The 15,224-nt window shown below is 42.9% G+C and overlaps 1 protein-coding gene across 1 annotated transcript in view; it reads left to right on the plus strand.

The window, feature by feature from the left end:
• Positions 1-7,779: 7,779 nt before the first annotated feature.
• Positions 7,780-15,224, plus strand: part of EDEM2 (ER degradation enhancing alpha-mannosidase like protein 2) — a 36,207-nt gene continuing 28,762 nt past the window's right edge. The window contains exons 1-4 of the mRNA XM_049779213.1: positions 7,780-7,952; positions 8,191-8,301; positions 10,890-10,929; positions 14,384-14,489. Of these exons, the coding sequence (XP_049635170.1) occupies positions 7,846-7,952; positions 8,191-8,301; positions 10,890-10,929; positions 14,384-14,489 (364 nt within the window). The 5' untranslated portion in view covers positions 7,780-7,845. The remainder of the gene's footprint in view (positions 7,953-8,190; positions 8,302-10,889; positions 10,930-14,383; positions 14,490-15,224) is intronic.

Below are 15,224 nucleotides of genomic sequence, written 5' to 3' on the forward strand. Positions count from 1 at the left end.
CAACAACAAAAAAAAATAAAGGGGCCTTGTGTTGCTGGAATTTGAACTTGGAGTTTGAAATCAGGCATGCGCTGGTTTCTGAATTATTACCCTGGTTCCAGATCTACACTTTTAAATCCTCTCTTGTTCATATTTAAAATTATTTTTATTTTCATATTTAAAATTATTTTTTCAGGACCAACATGATAGTACAGTAGGGAATAGGGCTTTTGCTCCATATGCAGCTGACCTGGGATTGATTCCTGGCCATCCCATATGATTCTCTAGCACTGCCAGGAATGATTTCTGAGTGCAAAGCAGGAGTAACCCCTGAGCAGTGCGAGGCGTGACCTCGGAAGAAAAAACAAACAAAAATTGTTTTTCAACTGGGATTCAGGGCACCATGGTTGTACCTGACAATGTTCAAGGGACCATGAGAAACTCAGAATCAAACCATAAAACAGGCAAGTTGAGGCATAATCCCTGATCCTAATAAGTCTTTTATTTATATGTAGTAGAGTATTAATTAGGTTCAAATCTTGGGTCTGTTCTTTATTTAATGTGAGAAATTGGTTGTTACTAAACCTCTCTTCATTTTTGTTTGTTTATTGTTGTTGTTTTTTTGCCACACCCAGAGGCGCTCAGGAGTTACTTCTTCTGGCTCTGCACTCAGAAATCACTCCTGGCTCAGAAAACCATATGGGATTTGGGGGATCGAACCTGTGTCCGTCTTGGGTCAGCCACATGCAAGGCAAACTCCCTACTGCTGTGCTACCACTCCAGCCCCCTCTCTTCAGTTTTTTTTAAATGTTGAGATTTAAGTTTTTCTCTGTGTGAACTGATTATAAAAGTACTGTTTCAGAGGGGTCTGGTAAACTACTAAGAATAGTGCATGTAGGGGCCGGAGAGATAGCATGGAGGTAAGGCGTTTGCCTTGCATGCAGAAGAACGGTGGTTCGAATCCCAACATCCCAAATGGTCCCCCGAGCCTGCCAGAGGCGATTTCTGAATGTAGAGCCAGTAGTAGCCTCTGAGCACTGCTGGGTGTGACCTAAAAAACAAAAACAAAACAAAACAAAACAAAACAAAACAGAATAGTGCATGTAACATAGTAAATGCAATATAGATATGCTCCTCTCCTCTCCTCCCCTCCCCTCCCTTCTCCTCCCCTCTCCCCTCCCCTCCCCTCTCCCTTCTCCCCCCCTCTCCCCTCCCCTCCCCTCCCCTCCCCTCCCCTCTCCTCCCCTCCCCTCTCTTCCCCTCCCCTCCCCTCCTGTCCCCTCCTCTTCCTCTCCTCTCCCTCTCCCTCTCCTCTCCCTCTCCCTCTTCTCTCCCTCTCCTCTCCTCTCCCTCACCTCTCACTCCCCTCCCCCCTCCCCTCCCCCTCTTCTCCCCTCCTCTTCTCTCCTTCTCCCCCTCCCCTCCCCCTCCCCTGCTCTCCCCCTCCCCTCCCCCTCCCCTGCTCTCCCCCTCCCCTCCCTTCCCCTCCCTCCCCTCCCCTCCCCTCCCCTCCTCTCCTCTTCTCTCTCTCTCTCTCTCTCTCTCTCTCTCTCTCTCTCTCTCTCTCTCTCTCTCATCCTAGGGTCATATCTGACTTCAGGTTTATTCCTGGTGGTGTTTGAGGGACCATATGTTGTGCTGGGTGAGGATTAAACTCATTTGTTCATGGCGAACATCCTATCTGCTGTACTGTCCCATAAATGCCACTTTTATCTCTATATTTTGGCAATTTTTCTTCCTCTCCTTGTGACTATTATTCAATTGGAAAATTGTCACAATGTATTTGGAGTATTGTACTCTTCTTTTTTTTTCATTGTTTTATATTTGAAGAACTGTCTTTTTTTGTTTGTTTGCTTGTTTGTTTTTCAGGCCACACCCGTTTGATGCTCAGGGGTTACTCCTGGCTAAGCGCTCAGAAATTGCCCCTGGCTTGGGGGACCATATGGGACGCCGGGGGGATCGAACCACTGTCCTTCCTTGGCTAGTGCTTGCAAGGCAGACACCTTACCTCTAGCGCCACCTCACCGGCCTATTGTACTCTTCATGATTGTTTCTGAAGGAAAAATTCTGTAATTAATGTGTGTTGAACTCCTTTCTGATTTTTTTTGGCAATAATACTTTATGAGTCTGTTAATCTTTTCTTTGTGCTGGTAGAAAGTCTAATTCTATTATTTTCTAGATAAAGAAACTAAATGTTGGGGCTGGAGCGGTGGTGCAGCTGTAGGGTGTTTGCCTTGTATACGGCTGACCTAGGATGGACCGAGGTTTGATCCGTGGCGTCCCATATGGTCCCCCAAGCCAGGAGCGATTTCTGAGCGCATAGCCAGGAGTAACCGAGTAACCCCTGAGCTTCACCTTGTGTGGCCCAAAAACAAATAAACAACAAAAAAGAAACTGAATTTCCTGCAGGAAAGTAACTACCTAAGACCTAACAGAGCAGACAGTAGATAAACTACTAATAGAACTAAGGCTTTCTAGCTATCAGTCCAAGGCTTGTTCTCAGCACAAGTCAGAGTTACTGGCCTTGGGTATTGCATAGCCTCTAAATCAGTGGTTTAATCCTCAGGTCCATGGTACCATGTTAGTACACAGTACACATCAGGTGTAAAAGAGGTTGAAGGCCAATAGATCACCTTACTCATTTACCCACAGAATGCTACGAACACTTTGTTTCCAAGTTTTCTATAATTGTCATCTTTCCTTTCTATCAGGTTTGTATTTCCAGGGAAATGACTGTAGCTTGACCTACTTGGGTATCCTCATTGCAACCTCAATACTTGGTTCAAACTATTGGGATCTGGAATTATTACCTATAAGCAGATGCTCAGTAAATGAAACTAATAAATATCTTCAGATGAAGGAATAAAAGAGTAAAAGGGACCAGGGAAGAGAATATTTGCCACAAACTTAACATGTACCAGTCATTATGTTGAGAACTTCCACCACTATCCGATTTAATCCCTCAAATTAAATGGTCAGCATAGTCAATGTCTACATACAAAGCAGGAAATTAAAGTTCAGAAAAGTCAGGCAATTTTGTGCCTGGAGTCTCTTCACAAGTTAGTATATAAATTAGATACTTTACTGGTAGACTATTATCATTACTAGATCCAATGTGATAAATGCAGGGAGAAATAAAAACAGGAAGAAAGAGTTCTAATGCTTTCTAGAGGGTAAACAATTTTTATTCCTCTTGAGACAACAATGAAATAAACTACATACATTAAGACATAAGCCAGAGTTTTATTTGCTCTGTTACAATGTGGAAATTGCACACTTCTATATGGCTAGCGAAAGAAAATAAAAAAGGTTATGGTTATTTCTTGATAATACAGAGACTTATTAGGGCAAAGAGATAGTATAAGGTTACTTTGCTCCCACTTTGCATGTGGTCAACCCCAGTTCAATTCTCAGTCCTACAATTGGTCCTCTGAGCATGGAGCCAAGTGTGATCCCTGAACACTACCAGGGGAACCCCTACAAGTCCTCCCCACAAGAAACCTATTGTTTCCAAATCTAGGCAATCTGATCCTACTCTTTCTGCAAATGTATTATTCATATCTGATAGAGTGGGAGACAAAAAAATCAATTACAGTATTAACATGGAGAAGGATGTATAGCCCTGAACAAGTTTTAGAGTAGGGACAGTACAGACCTGAAATATTTTTAGTACATGTACAACTGTAAATGGTCCCCTAAACAAATTAGGTTCTAATTTCTGGAATCAATTCCTACTTGGAAAAGGGTATTAAACATGTTGATATGGGATATTATTCTGTGTCACTCAAGTGGGCTCTAAGCATTTGCAACCACCAATGTCCTTATGAAATAGGCAGAGGGCAATGTAGCCCCCATCCAGAGGGGAGTAGACAGGGTGAGGATGAGCAGAGACTGTAGCCACACTCACACACACACACACACACACACACACACACACACACGCACGCACACACACACGCACACACATGCACACACGCACACAGTCATCTCTTCAGGAGAATCGAGGAAGCTAGGAATGGATCTTCCCCTCCATCTCCAGAGGGAGTGTGATTCTGCACACCTATATTTGGATTCAGTACAGCTGAATTCAGACTTCTGGTCTCCAGAACTTTTAAGAGAGAACATTTCTCACAGTGGGGGATCAGCAGCCATTAACTTTGTGGTAATTTGTGACAAACCACAGGAAATGATCTTGAGAGCTTGTTTGGAAGTTCTAGCAGGGGCATGCAATCTATTCATATGCCCTCACTGCTTGGACTCTCTTTGTCTCTATTCAGGGATGATGGCCATCCTCTTTGACTGAGCATATAGCTTTGGGAGAGACTCACATGGAGCAGTGAGGAAGCAAGGGGACAACCACCTAGCCAGCCAGATCAGCCAAATCAGCCAGACAATGAGCTAAACAACGTGGCAGCCAGATTACACTCACATTCACCCACAGATAAATGAATTCAGTTCCACTGTGTGGTAACCCAAATCTCAGTTTGGATAGTCATCACCTCCTTTTCCTTTTGGCATAATCAAGATTTTCCCAGAACATCCTAATATTTTCTCAGTGTCTACTTTACCATGCACCGTGACAACCTTTATATGCAATAGGTAATGGAGTCTCATGATTCTACCAGGTAGGTACTCATTTATTTCTATTTTATTTTGAGATTTTGGTTATTGGGCTATCCCTGGCAATACTCAGGGGTACTCATGGCTCTGTGCTCAGAGTTTGCCTTAGTAGATTTCAGTTGATAATGAGGTATAGGGGATCAAACCTCAGGCCTCCTGCCTGCAAAGGATACATTCCAGCCCTTTGAGCTTTTCTCTAGCCCTAATTCATTTTTATTATGGCCAATGTAAATTATGAGTCTTCCACAGTTATATTTAAGGTACATAGTGACAGTGAATTAGGGCCATTCCCACCACCAGTATTATCCTCCCTTCACCCCTGTTCCCAGCATGTATCCCATGCCCCCCCCCCCCTTTTGCCCCCTGGACTGCTAGTGTAACAGGTCCCCTTCCTGGATAGCTCATTCCTACTTTTATAGATGACCAAAATAAATGTTAGAAGAAAAAGGAGTATGGTCACACTCCTAACAGGTCAGAGACCTAGGATTCTAACTCAAGTCTGCTCAATTTTAACATTCACAGATTCTTAGTATTTTTATTGGCCTAACCTGGTAGTGCTTAGGGTGTCATATGCAGTACCTGGGATGCAATCAGGGTTGGCTGCATGCAAGGCCTTGTACTCTCCTTTGCCTGGATGCCCACAGTTGTTAAGATATGCCCTGCACTCCCACAAGTACTCTGAGTTAGGTTAGGATTTTAATGTCTATATGATCTGATGGCATTTCAGAACTCTTATCTGAGAGATATTTATTAGTTATTTTATACTTTATAATTAACCCTTATAAAATTTTACTTTTATAAATAATTTTGTGGACTCTCTTTTCCTCTTTCAGAGCTGCTTTTGGGGGGCTACTTTTTTTAATTTGTCATTTACAAGTGGTTACATCTTTTTGATAAGGTTTCTCTATAACTTGCTGGATGTTTTGATGTAGTCTTCCAAGAAAGGACCTTTCTAGTTTTTACAATTCTTAAAAGTCATGTGGTCTTTACCTTTGGGCACTACTATGCATATGTGTGCTAATACAAATATAAACCCAAGTAGACCTCATTACATGTCACCCCATGAATGTTGACAATGGAGGACCTTGTCTGTAGTATATCAGTTCTGGACTGAAAAGCTGGGGAAGAAAATTTTTTTGTGTAAATGAGGAAAACTCATGTTCCCTTGTTGACCTCAGCAGATGAGCTGAGCTGATAGTATTAATTCAGATTCAAGGAATTATCTTAATCTTGGTTTGTGTAGACTTATGATCTACATGCAATATTAACTGATGAGATAGCTTTTACAGTTTCATAAGTGTACATAGGCTCTCCCCACCCTTTCAACATCCATTAGCTAATGAACTTTGTAAATTGGCATTGAAACATTACAGCAATGTTTTGTTGCACCAATTTTATAAACTTTTACAGTGCAATACATGTTACTTTTCAGAAACAAACCAAAGGTTAATTTCTCAAGGTTATTGCTGCCAGCTTTAGCAGCATATGATGGAGGATCTTTTATATACATTTGTAATAGATGAAAAATCAGATTGTGAATTCTTGTTTTTAAAAAGCTTAAACCATGTACCAAGTTTTTGGTCCAAATTATTTAGGATAAGTTAAACTTAAATTGCATTCTATTAACCAATATGAGTGTATTTCTGTAAGCATAGTTATGTTGAAATAAAGTTTTAAAAAGCCAAAAAAAATAATTTTGTGGACTCTTAAGGGGCAAGTAAGTTCCTCTCCAATATTCTCACCCACCGTGATGACCACCGTGGTTATCAGACCAATGTACGTACTGAACCCTAGCAGGGTAAGATAGGGTGTGAGTGTGGATTACCCGTCAAATTGTCAGTGCTGGGGGTGGGAATCTGGGGCACCAGAACTAGACCTGGCAGGGCTGGGAGACCATGGGATAGCTGGGCTTTAGCCTGGGCTGATTTTATGCAAGTTCTATGCTTAAACTTAATTCTTGGTTCCTGAGAGATCAAGGTTACTGGGCTGAAGACCAGACTTTAAGGGATTGAGATGCCACTTCCATCTTATTTTTTTCAGCAAGGGGACTCAAATGACCATTCTGAATCAGAATCACAGAAAACTCAAGTTAAAAGATTCTTAGAAACCTATTTGTTCAAACTCATCATTTTATAGATGAAGAAATTGTGTCTGAAGAGAGGAAGGACATTGCCCTGGTCACAGATGCTGGAAATAGTAAAGTTAGAATTGAACTTGCATTCATTTCAATTTCAGGCTTCATTTTACTGCTTATCACATTACTCAAAGTCTAATTTTGCTAAGCAAAATTTGGAAACAGGCAAAATACAAAAATAGACCCCAAACTGTTTCAAAGTTGTAGTGCCCGAGTCTTTGTTTTCTTATTGAATATTCTACAGGGATTAAGCCTCTAAAAAACCTTGAAGGATGGGGCCGGAGAGATAGCATGGAGGTAAGGCGTTTGCCTTTCATGCAAGAGGTCATCGGTTAGAATCCCGGAGTCCCATATGGTCCCCCGTGCCTGCCAGGAGCAATTTCTGAGCCTGGAGCCAGGAATAACCCCTGAGCACTGCCGGGTGTGACCCAAAAACCACAAAAAAAAAAAAAAAAAAAAAAAACCTTGAAGGATAAGGAAGCGTCTATGTTGAGATGGACTGAAGAGACCATGAAGATGTGACTACATACATCATAAATGTGAGACTAGGTGCAGCAAAATCTTTTAATTCCTAGAACAAAAAAGATAGCAGGAATCTTGAGAATGGCAACATTGGACAAATAAAGAAAAGTAAACTTTACCTTACACAAATAGCAGGAAATTGGCTAGGGAAACTCAATATTAGTAATAATTGTAAAAGGTTGCTTATTTATCTTCGTATTTAACCACTCAACTTAGACCAAGTCCCCACAGGCCTCTGTTTTCCTGTTTAATAGTGTAACCTAAAAATCATTTTAGCGTCCTCTCACAGCTCATTCCGTAATAGATGCTCATAAATGCTCTCACTGAAACACTCATTGATAAGAGGCAGTGAGAGCCACTGACTATGAGACACGTTGATCTCCGCTGCAGAGACTCTCTATCCCGACGCGCTCTTTGCCGGGTTCCGGTACGCACTGCATTCTGGGTCTTGTAGTCCGGAAGTGAATCACTGCTGGCTCAGTGCGCAGCCGCAGTGGCGCGGATTCCCGGAAGAACCGGCAGAAGCGCCCAGGATGAGCGGGTGGCGGTGGCTGCTGCTGCTGTGGCGGCGGTGACAGGACACGCGCTCTATGCCTTTCCGTCTGCTCGTCCCGTTCGGCCTTCTGTGCACGCTGTTGCCCCTGCACCAGGGTGCGCCGGGCCCGGATGGCACCGCGCCTGACCCTGCCCACTACAGGTGAAGGGGGCCGGGCGCCCAGCCCTTCCAGAGTTGGGGATTGGGGAGCCCAGACCAAGCCCCTTCGTTTCCCCTCATCCCAGATGAGCCCCACCGGACCTGCTCGGACCCCGACACTGGGCTCCCCACAGCAATCAGGGGATGGTTCCCACTCCCCACTTTGGTCCCATTTCTTGTCCTTTCCCCTGCCTGGCTTTGTGATGTGGCCCCCTGCCTTATTTCTCGTACCCCGCATCAGGGAGCGTGTCAAGGCCATGTTCTACCACGCCTACGACAGCTACCTGGAGAATGCCTTTCCCTACGACGAGCTGCGACCTCTCACCTGTGACGGGCATGACACCTGGGGCAGGTAGTTCCAGCGGAGCAACAAGGGGGTGGCTGGGGTCTGGCTGTCTGGTCCTAGGTGGGCGGGTCAGCTATGGCTGATGGCTTCAAGGTCTGTCACCCGGTCCGGAATAGCTGAGACAGGGCTAGGCTGCATTTTTCTTCAACTCCTTCACCCCACCTCTTCGGTTCCCTCTCTGCCCACCCCTCAGCCCCAAGACACGCACATAAGCACGCACTTCCCCATCTCTGATTCAAGCCAACACCACCAAGATCCACCCAGCCTCCTGGAAAAATTGGATCCCTCTGTGGAAATAGCTTGGGATAGCCTGGTGGACCAGACCTCTGTGCTCCATCTGCAGCAGCAGTAACAGGCACCAGCTGTGGGGACCTGGACAGATCACTGGAGTCCTGGGATATCCATGGCTCCGAGAGGAGTTAGGAAACCTAAGCCTTTAGTGTTCTTTATTGGGGGTGGGAGTGGAGGAACACGTGGCACATCCTGTGGTGCTCAAGGATCATCCTGGTAGGCTTGAAAGACCGTAAGAGGCACCGGGATCGAACCCATCAAACTGGTCAACCAGGTGCTAGGCAAGTATCCCTACGATACCATCTCCAGTACCCAATCCTTTTGTGTTCTAAGTGGGCAAACTGACTGGCCAGGGAGGGAAGAAACCAGACCACGAAAAAGCAGATATTTTTTGGTTTGTGGTTAGTGAATAGAAATAAACTACACTTCTTCCCCCCAAAAAAACATATCACAGACTTCTTTCTGAATCTTTAGGTAAATCACCCAAGCTTCAGCTCCTTACTCCCACCTTCCACAGCACTCTTACAAGTCTGCCCTTGTACATCCCAAGAACCTAGCTTTTCTCATTCTTTGATACTATCATTTCCCACTTACTTACTAGTTTGTCTTTCTCACTTGTACTAGAATAAAAAAGTCTGTGAGAAGAGGCAGTTCTTTGCTGAGTGAAGAAGTATCGCTTTTAGTGAAGCTGACATTGATCACTGCTAAACATTTCACTAGTGTCATCTCTTTTTATTCTCTTTAACACTCCTAGGGGTGAAGTGCTGTTATCAGTGCTTTAGAAATGAGCATGCTTTATAAATGACTGAAGAAATGAAGTAAATTCAACAAGATTAGTGCTTTTTTTGTGTGTTGAAAGTAATACAAGCAAATGGCAATTTAAGCAATGCAAAATCATATACAATAAAGTAAATGGCTCCCTTACCCTAGAATTCAATCACTCTTTCTTGTGTATCTTGCAGTCATAATTTTAGTTTATATCATTATGTGACTATATATGGGTGTATCTTTTAAAAGGCTCAACTGACATATAAAATATTCTGTTGAATGTAATATAACTACTGACACAATTAAGGCATGAAACATTTCTAGCACCCTAGAAAGATCTCTTGTTCACTTTATAGATAATACCTGCACCACTACTGGCATGAACAACTGCTAATCTACTCTTCCTTCATGTCTCTTTTTGGTTTGGTTTGTTTTGGGGCCACACTCAGTCATGCTCTGGGCTTATTCCTGATTATACACTCAGGGATCACTCCTGGCAATACTTGAGAGAGGCCAGGAATAGAACCTGGGGTGGCCATATTGCAAGGCAAGCATCTTACCTTTGTATTATCCCATTCTGGCCCCAAAGGTCTATTTTTTAAAAATTCATATACATTTGTACTATGTTCACTGTTTGTGCCTTGTCTTTTCCACTTTACAGTATAATTGAATGTCTTAACATTAGTTGTTAGCATTCTTTTTTTTTGGGGGGGGGGTCACACCCGGCAATGCTCAGGGGTTACTCCTGGCTTTATGCTCAGAAATCGCCCCTGGCAGGCACGGGGGACCATATAGGATGCCGGGATTCGAACCACCGTCCTTCTGCATGAAAGGCAAATGCCTTACCTCCATGCTATCTCACTGGTCCCAGTTGTTAGCATTCTTGATAAATCTTTTGTTGTTGTTTTGTTTTGTTTTTGTGTTACACCTGGTGATGTTCAAGGGGTACTCCTGGATCTACACTCAGGAATCAGTTCATATGGGATGACATGGATTGAACCTAGGTTGGCTGCATTCAAGGCATGCACCTTACCCATAGTACTATCTCCCCAGCCCCTTGATAAATCTTTTCTTAACAATTTAGTTTTGCTTTCTTTGAAAATTCTGCAGTTTAGTTCATCATTTTTAACTGGTGCATATTTGCTTTCTTTTCTTTTTTACTTTTTTTAAATAATACTGCTGTGAGCATTTTCAAACCACAGAGCTCTGAGCTCCAGAATAAAGTCCTCCATGTGAAGTAGGAAGTCTAAGTCTTTGCCGTTAGCTACAATCTTCTACTGCCTCCCTATGGTAGATAAGAATTCTAGAGAGTAGAGATAATGTCTTCATCCCTTTTTGAGCTGCTCTCAGTAGCTCAATCTACTCTCCTGGCTACATCAAGTGGTTCTGAGGTCCCTGGCTGATTTTAGGGTGGCTTCTCTGTGTTTGAAAATGGGATAGGCAAAGTCTTTATTTAGTATTTTGGGGACAGATGACAGGGGTTATCTGGTGTTTGATTTGCTTACCAAGCAATTGCAATTTCTATCCATTTATAGTTTTTCTCTGACTCTCATTGATGCTCTGGACACTTTGCTGGTAAGTTTCTTTTCTGTTCCTTTTCCCTCTTTCATAATATAATCAGCATTCATCCCTTTAGATATTTAATTTTCTGGGTGAAAAATGAATTCTACACCTAGACTTTTTCTTTTCATTTCCTCTCCCCTCCCCATCCCATCCCATCCCATCTCATCCCGTCTCATCCCATCCCATCCCATCCCATCCCATCCCATCCCATCCCATCCCATTCCATCCCATCCATCCAATCCCATCCCATCTCTTTTCCTTTCCTTTCTTTTTTCCTTTCCCCCTTCCATTCCTTTCCTTTACCCTTCCTTTCTCTTTTATTGCCTTATTTCCTTTTTTTTTTCATTTCTTTTTTCTGATATTGGAGATCAGATCCAGACAGAACCTTACAAGCAAGGTATGTATACATACAATAGAATACTTGCAAGGTATTCTATCACTGTGCCACATCCCCAACATTCTAAACCTTAAAATTTTCATCTCCCAAATTGAATCATCAGGTTCTGGATACCCAATAGAGGGAAATGATGAATTCCAGTTTATTTAGGAAATACTTTAGAGGACTTGTTATGGAAGCATAACTATAATAGGTGTGGATAATTCTATCAGGAGTACCTCGGCTTTAGTGCCCTCATTTTTGTAGACTTACATTCTAATTTATATACTTATATACTCAAGGATAAAAAATGGCAGTTTGCTATATGTAGGATTCATGTTAAACACTATATAACCTTTTATAATACTTCCAACAGTGTAACTTCTGTACCTTTTCTTCTTACAACTGAAAAATATTCTTAGAAATATAAGATGACTTTGCTAGAGTAAGCAAACTATTGAATGGTAGAACTAGAATTTAAATTCTTTTCTTTTCTTTTTTTTGGGTTTTGGGGCCACACCCGGCAATGCTCTGGGGTTACTCCTGGCTGTCTGCTCAGAAATAGCTCCTGGCAGGCACGGGGGACCATATGGGACACCGGGATTTGAACCAACCACCTTTGGTCCTGGATCGGCTGCTTGCAAGGCAAACGCCATTGTGCTATCTCTCCGGGCCCTAAATTCTTTTCTGTAGGGGCCAGAGCGATAGCTCAGTGGTTGGGCATTTGCCTTGCATGCAACTGACCCAGGACGAATCTGGGTTTGATTCCCGGCATCCCATATGGTCCCTCGAGCCAGGAGTGATTTCTGAGTGCATAGCTAGGAGCATCATCGAGTGTGGCCCCAAAACAAAACAAACAAACAAAATTCTATTCTGTATAACTCTGAGCCTTAGTATCATACTTTAAAAGGCTTAGGGAAGGGGCCGGGAAGGTGGCGCTAGAGGTAAGGTGTCTGCCTTACAAGCGCTAGCCAAGGAACGGACCGCGGTTCGATCCCCCGGCGTCCCATATGGTCCCCCCAAGCCAGGGGAGATTTCTGAGCACATAGCCAGGAGTAACCCCTGAGCGTCAAACGGGTGTGGCCCAAAAACCAAAAAAAAAAAAAAAAGGCTTAGGGAAGATTTAATACTTCCCCCTATATTTTACTATTTCTGGTTTTCTACTGTCTTTTTTGTTTTTGTTTTTTTTAGGTCAAATCTGGCAGCACTCAGGGATTACTTTTGGCTCTGTGCTCAGAAATCACTCCTGGCAGGCTTGGGGGACCATATGGGATGCCAGGAATCAAATCACCGTCCCTCCTGGGTCAGCCGCATGCAAGGCAAATGCCCCACCACTGTGCTATCTTTCTGGTCCCTTCTACTGTCATTTTTATATACTATTAGTATTCTTGTTTATTACTACTATTATTATTATTTTTTACACACCCAGTGGTATTTAGGGCTTATTTCTGGTTCTGTGCTTAGGGTTCACTTCTGGCAGGCCCAGGACCATGTGAAGTGCCAGGGATCAAAGTAGGGTTGGCTACATGCAAGAAAAGCACCTTAATTCCTATACTATCTCTCTGGCCCTATTAGTATTTACATGATTGTGATCATTTGTATAGAGACAATTTAGCTTAATGTTAATGTACAGATACTTGTCCATCAAATATTTATTGAGAGTCAGTATAATATGCACAGTGTTAAGTCCTGAGGAGGTAATAAATAAAATAAATAAAATATGAGTTTATTAAGACATGTAAAAATGATTACAATTGCCAGAGCAATAGGACAGTGTATACTTGCAAACAGGCAACCCAGATTCCATCCCTTGAGCATTACCCGGAGTAATTCCTAAGCACAGAAATAGGATTAACCCCTGAGCTTCTCTGGGTGGTTCCTCCAAATAAATTGTTGCTTTTTTTTATTTGGGGCTTTTTTGGGGCCGCACTTTGTGATGTTCCAGGACTAGTCCCAGTGAGTTGTTTTGGTGTTGTTCCTAATGATGCTCAGGGAATCAAGCAATGCCATACTTCAAACCTGGGGATCCTGCATACAAAACATGAACTCAAGTTTTTGAAGTATCTCCTCAATCCTGTGGTTTATACAGACTTGATATCTGCTTTCTTGGAGTTTCTGATTTTAGTGAGGGATGTAAAAATCAGCATGTCTTACTATAGATTGAGGTCTCTATAGTAAAGGAACATGGCTCTGTGAGTGGTACCTGACCTGGAGAAATTCATTAAGGGAGTGACAGTGGTGCTGAGGGAAATGGGAACAGAGCCGAGGGGAACGGGAACAGCCAGTGCAGAAGACTCGTGAGAGGATAGAGCATGGCAAGTATGAATGAATTAAAGGAAATTTAATATGTCTGCTATATGAAAAAGGAAAAGTAAGAACCAAACAGAAACTGGTGGGATCAGTAGGGACCAGAAGTTGGCAGCCCTTGTTTACTATAGTAAGGATGCTGATTGTAAATTTGGGAATAGTTAAAAAATCCCACTGAAATATCTTAAGTAGAGGGCAGGAGTGACGTGCTTTTTGATGTAAGATCACTGTAATATGAGGTAAGATCTGTGTGATTGTGCAGCAAACATCTGTTGAGTAATCACTTCCCGAACTTGGCTCACTGGGGTAATGCAGGAGTGAATGGGTTCCTTCCCAGTAAAGATTCTCTTCAAAAGAAATAGATTCCCTGAGAGTTCTGTGCTAGATTTTGTTTATTTGTTTGGTATTGGGGGGGGTATACCCAGCAATGTTCAGGGGTTTCTCCAGACTCTGCATTCAGGAATTACTCCTGATAGTGCTTCGGGGACCATATAATATGGGATGTCAGGGATCAAACCAAGGTCAGCTGGGTGCAAGGAAAACATCCTATTCACTCTCTAGCCCCAGTCGTATGGATACTGGAGTCTCTTAAAAAAAGAGATTCATTTGAGTTGGTGGAATCAAAGATTCCCTAGAAAAGATGTCAATTGATTTCTGGCAAAGGGAACCACACATTTAAAGGCAGAAAATCATGGAATCATAGACTCTGTTTCATTGTAGTAGATGAAGATAGGTAGGTAAATGGAGAACCTTACTGCCTGCCATATTCTTGCTACCTCCTAGATTTTGGGGAACGTCTCAGAATTCCAAAGGGTGGTTGAAGTGCTTCAAGACAACGTGGACTTTGATATTGATGTGAATGCATCTGTGTTTGAAACCAACATCCGAGGTGAGGGCTACCTTAGAAGGTTTTTGTAGAAAATGGTATGTTAAAGGCCAAACTGACAGTTGTCCCAAATCACTGACTGACCAACTCCTGTCCTAGAAAAGTCTCTCAAGGTGAGAGATCTCGAGATCCTATATCAGTTTCAGACACGTGATTTGAGAAGTGGATGGAAAAAAAGACTGGAAAGGAATATGCTAGAACTATTGATCTTCATAAAAAATATTTGGTGTTAGGTATATAACCATGAATAAGAAAAATGTTCCACCTTCTTGGAGTTTATTGTTCAAGATACCTGCCCAGTGGAACTGTCTGCCATGATAAAATGTTTTACAGGTCAGAAAAGATAGTACAGGGTTAAGGTGCCTACCTTGCATGATGACTGATCCAGATTGGATCCTAAATACCATGTCTGGTCCCTTGAGCTCATCAGTAGTGATTTTTTTTTTTTTTTTTTGGTTTTTGGGCCACACCCGGTGGTGCTCAGGGGTCACTCCTGGCTGTCTGCTCAGAAATAGCTCCTGGTTGGGGCCGGGCGGTGGCGCTAAAGGTAAGGTGCCTGCCTTGCCTGCGCTAGCCTTGGACGGACCGCGGTTCGATCCCCTGGCGTCCCATATGGTCCCCCAAGCCAGGAGCAACTTCTGAGTGCATAGCCAGGAGTAACCCCTGAGCGTTACTGGGTGTGGCCCAAAAACCAAAAACCAAAAACCAAAAAAAAAAAAAAAAAAAAAAAAAAAAGAA

Source organism: Suncus etruscus, chromosome 9 (genome assembly GCF_024139225.1).
Source record: "Suncus etruscus isolate mSunEtr1 chromosome 9, mSunEtr1.pri.cur, whole genome shotgun sequence".
Classification (NCBI taxonomy): Eukaryota; Metazoa; Chordata; class Mammalia; order Eulipotyphla; family Soricidae; genus Suncus; species Suncus etruscus.